General features: G+C 37.1%; 1 protein-coding gene across 1 annotated transcript; it reads right to left on the reverse strand.

Moving 5' to 3' along the window:
- Positions 1-716: 716 nt before the first annotated feature.
- LOC122733571 (fatty acid-binding protein, adipocyte) lies at positions 717-8,764 on the reverse strand. Its single transcript, XM_043974121.1, has 4 exons — positions 8,611-8,764; positions 3,017-3,189; positions 1,448-1,549; positions 717-933 (listed from the first exon to the last, which is right to left on the reverse strand). Exons 1-4 carry the CDS (start codon positions 8,681-8,683, stop codon positions 883-885), a joined length of 399 nt encoding a protein of 132 aa, XP_043830056.1. The 5' UTR covers positions 8,684-8,764; the 3' UTR covers positions 717-882.
- Between the last annotated feature and the right edge of the window lie 352 nt (positions 8,765-9,116).

Consider the following 9,116-nt stretch of genomic DNA (forward strand, 5'->3'; position numbering starts at 1 on the left):
CATTTTATATCCCCCATTGGATTGTGAGTTCCATGGGGACAAGGACTGCTTTTCCTAACTTTGTATCCTCAGCTATTCTTGCATAAGAGCTTAATAAATACTTGCTGACTTCACTTTACTCTGTCTATGCTACCTCATTTCATGGTTCCTTTCAGATGTCTAATGCCTCTTTTCTCTGTATCTTTTCCCTCTATCAATATCTCTCAAGAAAGATTTTTATATAAGTGATTTATGCTTCAGTGTGAATTCTTAATGTAGTATTCTCTACCCAGGAGAATTTGTATTTGTATTTTTCTGCTCTCAAATATAATGAAGGGCTTTTCCTCCTAGTAGAGCAGAAAAGGAGAGGGAACAATATGGGGTCTGGGGGCACAAGTAAAAGCTGAAACCCCTGAAATAGGAAGATACTCCATTTATATGGAATATATTCAGTTCAGTTACAAAGCAAGACCAAAACACATGTACTATATCTGAGCTATTATAAATTCCAAACTAATGAAATATTACTCTATATAGATATGACAGAATAATTCTTTTGGATTATTGGCCAGTGGAAGGATAACAAATAAATTATTTTAAAATAATTACATAATTGTCCTCCCCCATGCAAGTTCCCTAGTAAACTACAAATTTTCCATGAGAAAATGTATTTTAAAATATCAAGAGAGGTCAAAATCTTATGTTGTTCCACACTGAACAAAGTATCCACACCAGTATTTTAATGTTAAAGATGTTTATTGAGTCAATAAAACAGAAAAGAGTAAGTAAATGCTGTGCAAATATAATTTCTCCCATTGTAGCCAAGGAGAACCATATTCATTTAAACAACACACACACAACAAAAAGTGGTGGAGTTTGGCAGGCTTTGGCTCACTGAGAAGTTCATGCTTTTTCATAGATTCTAGTGGAGGTGACATCTTTCATGACACATTCCTAGGGAGCAAGAAGAAGTGAGTGTCAAACATCAGAGGTGAAACAAGGAGGGTGATGGTATGGAAGGTACTTTCTTCCTCTCTCTTTCAACTAAGCCAGAGAGTGGGAGCAATATAATGTATATTTCTTCTTTGATAATATCAGATCCAGTTAGCATACATGCTTGAGTTCAGAGAGTGACTGATTATGGGCCCAAGAATCCACCTTTTGCTTTCTTCAAAGTGCCAAGGATCAGACCTGGCAATAAAGTGTTCTACACACAGAAAATGGAACTTAAGGTTATCTGGATCCTAGATTTAGAACTAGAAGGGACTTCAGAGTTCATCCAGCCCAACCCCTTCACTTCATAGATGAGGAAACTGAAGCCCAAAGGGATGAAATGATTCATCAGAGGTCAGTTATGTAGTATGTGATAGAGGCAAACATCAAACCTAGGATCTTTCACTCTCCATACAGTTCTTTTTCAGCAGTACCACAAGAACTTTGCTATAATTAATGATAAGAAATAACTCACCGCCACAATTTTGCCATCCACTAGTTTTCTTGTTATTTTGGTTGATTTTCCATTCCATTTCTGCACCTGAACCAGTACACCATCTTCTAAGGTTATGAGACTCTGTAAGCATAAAAAAGTGTGGTGAGATTCTATATCCCTGGGAGGGATATTCTCACATGCCTTTCATTTTCAATGGATCAGTCATTTTTTTCTACTATTATAGTAGATGAGACTTGTCAGGGTCTATGTAGAAATGTCTCCTAAGGGAGAATCCTTAACCAGATAAGAGATAAAGGTAATAAAAAAGACAAAATTAATAATTTTAATTACATGAAATTGAAAAACTTTTGCACAAACAAAGGCAATGCAACTGAGATAAGAAGGGAAGCAGTTCACTGGAAAAAAATCCTTTCATCAGCTACCTCTGATAAGAATCTGATATTCAAGATATAAAGCAAACCAACACAAATATATGACAGAGCTATTAATTAATTAATAAGTGGTCAAAGGATATAAATGGTTCTCAAAAAAAGAATTATAAAATATTAACAACCATATAACAGATTGTTACGAATAAATGACTGCTAATAAGAGAAATACAAATTTTAAAAAACCTCTAATGTTCCACTTCATTCCCAGCAAATGGGGGGGGGGGTAGATGACAAAGATGGAAATAATTGACTTTAGAGGGCTTATGGGAAGGGAGGTACACTAATGCCTTGATGAAAAAAAAAACAGATCATTGAAATTAATGCAAAGAGAGTGACTAAAATGTCTATATTATTTCACCCAGAGACCCTACTGCTTACCCCAAGGAGGTGAAACATAGAAAGGAAGATTCCATATGTACCAAAATATTTATCACAGAGATGTTTTGGTTGTAGTAGTAGTTGTGGTAAAGAACTGGAAACGGGGCAGATGACCATCTCTTGGGGAATGGTTAAATAAAATGTGGTTTATAATTGAAATAGAATACTACTGTGCTGAAAGAAATAATGAATAAGAAGATAAAGAGAAAGATGAGAAGACATAAAATGGTGCAAAGTGAAGTAAGCAGAATCAGGAAAACAAGATATACATTAACTACAATAATGTAAGTGGAAAGAACAAAAAAGAAATGAAACCCAAAATATGGTCCTACAGAACAGATCTGAAGGGGCAGCTAGATGGCGCAGTGGATAGAGTACTGGCCTTGGAGACAGGAGTACCTGAGTTCAAATCCAGCCTCAGACACTTAACACGTACTAGCTGTGTGACCCTGGGCAAGTCACTTAACCCCAATTGCCATACTAAAAAAAAAAAAAAAAAAGAACAGATCTGAGAATGCAATTTCCTTCCTTTCATTGTATACATGGTAGACTACGGACGTGGAAAAATAGATACTTAATAAATACATGGTTGATGTATTGGTCAGTTTTCCTAAAGTACTTTTTTTTCTTTTTCTTTTTTTCTTTGTTATAGAGGATGACACTCAGGGTAGGGAAAAGGAAGGATATGTGAGAAATGAAGTTGATGTAAAACAAAGGATAACAATTTTTTTTAAAAAAAGAAATGTCCCTTAATATAAAAGGAATCCACATTCCTCACCTTGACTTTTCTGTCATCTGCAGTGACTTCATCAAATTCCTTGCCCAGTTTGAAGGAAATCTCAGTATTTTTAAAAGTACTTTCTGATTTAATGGTGATCACATCTCCTTGAACACTGATGATCATGCTGGGTTTAGCCATGCCTGCCACTTTTCTAGTGGCAAAACCCACTCCTAAAATGCAAAGAAGAGAATGTTTTGAGTTTTATATTCAATTCTACTAAGAGTACACACCTTTAGCAAGTTGGTTTACTGCTAAGGATTTTAAAAAATTATTTTATTATTCTTTTGATTCTAAGAAAGAACAAAAATTATAGTGAGCTCCTAAAAAGCCTCACTTCTCTTTTGCAGGAAAAATACACAGGGACCATTTGGTGAATGAGGTAATGCTTGAAGAAGCATATTATCTTTTTGTTGTGATAACTGCAGGACCAGTAGACAATAGCATACGCTCTAAGATCCTCCATCTCAGACCCTGGCTACTGCATGGGGTGTAAAGACACTAACATATCTTTTTACAAAAACATATCATTAACAAGCTTGAGGGCCAGTATTGTAACTGATAGATAATATGGTAAAAACAAAACAAAAAGCTCTCTCAGCATCATTAGACATTAAATTTAGCCATCTATCCCCTGGCATTATGGGAACATAGCAGAACAACCAGCACCACATCCAGTGCCTACTACAAAGATGGTACTTAATAAACGTTTATTGATTAATTAATTAATTAATACCTCATAATATCATGAATGAGCCTTAGTGAGAGAAGCATGACTGAATTTAGAGTTTAAGTCTGACTTCTGGGGAAGCTAGGTGGCACAGTGGATAAAGCACTGGTCCTGGATTTAGGAGGACCTGAGTTCAAATCCAGTCTCAGATACTTGACACTTACTAGCTGTGTGACCCTGGGCAAGTCACTTAACCCTCATTGCCCTAGAAAAAAAAAGTCTGACTTCTCACTAGTAGCATGTCCTTGGCCAGGAGCTCTTAACTTTTTTGTGTCATGGGCCTCAAATACCTTCTGGGAAAGCCTAAATACCCCTTCTCACAATAATATTTTAATACATTAAATAAAAAATATGCCAGGTTACAAAGGGAATCTGTTATACTGAAATGCAGCTATCAAAATATTTTTTAAAAAAACACAGTCCATGAACCCAGATTAAGAATCCCTGTGACATGCTTAGTCTAAAAAAAAAAAAAGAACCACTATTTATTGTAAAGAAAGAATATTTACAAATTCATCACTCTTTCTTGATTAACCCTTTCTATTTAATTATCATTTTACTAGTCAAGCCCCATATTTATATGTTCTTTCATAAGGTATTCTGTCAGACTTTGTGTTTTGGCTTAATTTCTCCAATGGCATGATATTTCCTACATATTATTATAGTGAAGTAGTCTGGCTTGGCGGATAAAGGGCCAGTTCTAGGGGTAGAATGACCTATTTTTAAGTCCTACTTAATGGCCATGTGACCGTAGGCTACCATTCAGTATGCTCAGGCATCCTTCTAAAACTACAAATTACAGTTTGCAATTGACATAGTCAATTTGTATCTATACATTAATAAAGGAAGTTTCCACACCAGGAGGTCCCACACCAATGAAATCACATTGATCCAGAAACTCCACAAAACATCATCAGATCATTTACTATGGAGGTACAAAGTTGATTTAGAAAGTATTATGAGATCCTTGGGGAGAAGAAAGCCCATCAGGTATAGGGACAGAGATGAAGACAGAACCTGGACCCATGATTACACTGGTATAGGGAATTCTGAGGTGCAGGGGGGAGAAATTCCCTCTGCTAATGCAATGTGACACTTCCAATTCAATTTATATATAACAAAGCTGTCTACAGCAGAGCTTCTTAAACTTTTTCCAACTCAGGACACCTTTTCCCCCCAATAAAATTTTACAGGACCCTTGGTATATGGGTATCTACAGCTTAAGAAGATAGGCTCTAGGGGGCAGCTAGGTGGAGCAGTGAATAAAGTACCAGCCCTGGATTCAGGAGGACCTGAGTTCAAATGCAGCCTCAGACACTTGACACTTAACTAGCTGTGTGACCCTGGGCAAGTCACTTAACCCTCATTGCCCTGCAAAAAAAAACATAAGCCAAACAAAAACAAAAAAAGAAGCTAGGCTCTAGAGTAGTGGTGTCAAACTCAAGACTTAAGAAGAAAAGAAGACTTAAAACTCCACACATTCACATTATTTATATTCCATTGTATTTTTATTTATTTTGTTAAGTATTTCCCAATTACATTGTAATCTGGTTCAGCTGCACTCAGGAGCATGTTTGATACCTCTGGCCTAGAGCACTGAGAGGTTATATGACTTGCCTGAGGTCACCCAGTGTCTGAGACCACCGTAGATAATATATTATTAAACCTATGAGGGAAATTAAACTAAGAGAAAAAGTTTGACAGCAAAACTACAAAACCTGAAAATAATTATTTTTAGATTCCTAATTCAAATCCAGGATGTTTGTGCTGGAGGTGGGAAGCTGTTAAAAAGGGGAAAAGGAATGCATTTTTCTGAGATTTTAGGCTATCAATGGCTTCAATTCAAGTTATTTCAACAAAGCATTTGTTAAGCATCTGCTACATGTCAAGTTTCTCCAGAATTCCTCTTTATCCAACCAACCAGACTGCGGTGATCCTACTGCCTACACACCCCTACTACTAATGATTATAGCTACCCTTTACATAACACATCGGGAAGCACTCTAGACAGGCACAAAGTTTACAAAATGACTGGGAAGCACGGTGGTCTCATGAACACAGAAATTACAGAGGTGGAAGTCCAGCCAGGAGATTCTAGGTTTGCTAAATATATGGCCTTGAACTTATTCAAAGATTCTGGGTCTCAGTTTTCTCATCCACAAAATGAAAGTCTTGGCCTAAATAATCTTTTGTCCCTCCCAGCACTAAAGTTTTATGCTTCTCTGCATATGCTGAAATTGTCTTAAAGATCTAGGACTATAAACTTTATTTGCTTTACTTCCTTAGAGATCCCAAGAAGCATCACAGATGGGAATAAGTGAAGAACCGGCAAGGAGAGCGACCACTGGTGGTGGGTAGCTCTCATTTTGCACCTTGAAACAAGTTATCTAATGAAAAGGTAGGTAAATGTTGGCCCTGGCAAAATAGAGAAATATTATTGAAGTATAATTAATGCAACAGCATGGCAGGAAGATACTATTATCTATAATAAGGAAATCTAAGTTTTTACTTTTGATTTGCCTCCTTGAGTGACCTTGGATAAGTCACATTCTCTCCTCACCTAAAGCTGTTTCTCAGGTCTGCTCCCAGTCATTCATTATCACTGCTTAAGGATTAAAGAGGTAACCTAACCTAGTGGATGGACAGGAGTCCAGAAGGTCTGAGCTGACACTTTGCTTCTATGTGTGACCCTGGGCAAAGCACTCACAGAACCCCACCCCACCCCATCCCCGCCCATAGTGCAAATCTCTGAGATTATACATTGCAAAGCAGATGCCAGTCTGTATTGGTAGAAGTTTTTTCATTGATATTTCCTATGCCAGCAAAATAACAAGTCCAGTCGCCGCAAAATGGATTAAATAATTCTAATCAATTGATTAAAATTGGAGGACAGCTAGGTAGATACAACACAGGGCCTGGAATCAGAAATATCTGAGTCTGAATCTGGCCTCAGACACTTACTAGCTATGTGACCCTGGGCAAGTCACTTAACCCTGTTTGCCTCGATTTCCTCACCTATAAAATGGGCTGGAGAAATAAAGAGCAAACCACTCCACTATCTTTTCCAAGCAAACCCCAAATGGGGTCACAAAGAGTCAGAAATGACTGAACAACAAAATTTAAGGGCAGCTATATGATGCAGTAAATAGTGCATTGGGCTTGGAATTACTAAACTCATGAGTTCAAATTAAGCTTCAGACACTTACTAACTGTGTGACGCTAGGCAAGTCACTTAACCCTGTTTCTTCATCTGTAAAATGAGCTGGAGAAGGAAATGGCAAACCATTCTAGTATCTTCACCAAGAAAACCCCAAATGGATTCATGAAAAGTTAGACGTGACTAAAATGACTGAGCAACAACAAATCAATTGATATTTTCGATAAATAGTGCTTTGTGAACAAAGGATTAAAATATTTTAAATGAATTATTTGAAGATAGCCACTAGTTAAATCACTCGGACCCCAGTCCCTCATACAATCTACCTGAAAAGGAAATTTAGCAAGTGAGATCATGGTATTGTATAAGAATCAGTACAAGATTAGATTACTCTTCTTCCTCTTTTCCATAAACCAACATCTAGTTGTTTCAGAAAACCAGAAAAAGCGCTTTACCTTTTCGGATGTTTAGGCCTTTGAAAAGATAGAATTTCAATCAGTTTTTATTCAGTGCCAGACTATGTACAAAATAACATATTTAAATGTTGATTCCCAAGTAAAACATTGCATAATCCCTCTCCTTACTCCAATGCACTACTTGTAGGAGAGAAGAAACTTCCTTTTATGGACCCTTGAAAACCACAAGGCCTGCTGGGGTGCTAACTGCCCTATTTCTGACACAGAATTATGGGGGAGGGGATGCACTCACTATCTATCTTAACAATACACTTTCTTTCTTTAAAAAATCCCATTTGTATTTTATTATGGCAGGGAGTGCAATAAGTACAGCGATCGTATCTGAAACTTTTCAGTTAAATTCCTTAATACTTTCATGGTATAATTTCAAATAGGTTTGGATTGTTAGAGTGTTAGATTCTGACTCTAAACAGGAAGCCTGGCTTTAGCATCCACAAATCTATAGCGCAAGTCAAAAATCATTTTTTCTTTCGTTGGGGGAGGCAATTGGGGTTAAGTGACTTGCCTAGGGTCACACAGTTAGTAAGTGTCTGAAGCTGGATTTGAACTCAGGTCCTCCTGACTTCAGAGCTGGTGTCGAAGATCATTCCTAAGTCCTTCCAAGAAGGTAAATATGATGAGTGAGGCACTGTCTCCGCTAAAGCAGCCATTGTCAGAATAAACTTGATAGCAAAGCAACCAACATGTAACCTTGGTGAGCAACTCTATAGCTCTCTAAATAATCTTTGCTCCCTCATTAGCTACAAAGGAAAGACCTAATCATTTTAACTATGTCTTCAACCTGTAAAGGAAAGCAAGGGTAGATAGAGCATGGTATAAATTAAGATGGGAAATTCAGTATTTACATTTCAAATGCAAACTGCTATAGGACACCATACTAGACTGCAAATATATTTTTTTGATTCCCTAGGTGGGGAGGCCATAGGCAATGAGTCCATTGAACCAAAGAAATGAAGGCTAGCAAATCAGGAAGATAATTTCTGTTAGCTATTTTTAAAAAATAAAACTTTACTAGATCTTTTCACACACAAAGTTTAATTTTCTAACTGAAAACTTTAAAAACATTTAGAATATAGAAGCAAAGGACACTCAGTACAAGTCATACCCTCTGAGGAGGGAGTGTTTAATTAGCTGGCCAGACCTTCCAGTGTGAATAACCCAGTCATAAATCCCATTCCCCTAGAGATAAAAAGTCATTCCTTATTGAGACAAATGCAAGGCTTGTCCTTACCCACTTCTTTCATGTATTCATCAAAGTTTTCGCTGGAAATAAGCTTCCAGGTTCCTACAAATTGCTCACACATTTTGTGGGACTCCTGAGATTGCGACCCCAAGCAGGGAAAGGAAACCGTGGTTTTCAGGAAAGCAATGTGACACTCTTGAGCCCAGATAACTTCCTTTTAAAGATGTCCACAACATGTGATACTTGGGAATAACCAATTGGAAATGATGTCTGGGCATTTCCTTTAGGATTAGTTTTTCCTTTTTTTTTTTATCCCCTCTCAGTAATTGTGTGTGTGTGTGTGTGTGTTACAAATTCTTCAACTTTGGTTCCCTTTTTGGCACGTGGTCACTGGCTCTACAGCTAAAAAAAAAAAAAAGGTCTGAAATCATTAGCAAACATGCAGAAGACAGAATATTTTAAAGTCTTTGTGAAGGAAGAATTAAAATTGGACACCACTAATGGAATTTCCTTGCAATATTTCCATGAATGTATATTTATCTGAGTGTACAATA

Source organism: Dromiciops gliroides, chromosome 1 (genome assembly GCF_019393635.1).
Source record: "Dromiciops gliroides isolate mDroGli1 chromosome 1, mDroGli1.pri, whole genome shotgun sequence".
Classification (NCBI taxonomy): Eukaryota; Metazoa; Chordata; class Mammalia; order Microbiotheria; family Microbiotheriidae; genus Dromiciops; species Dromiciops gliroides.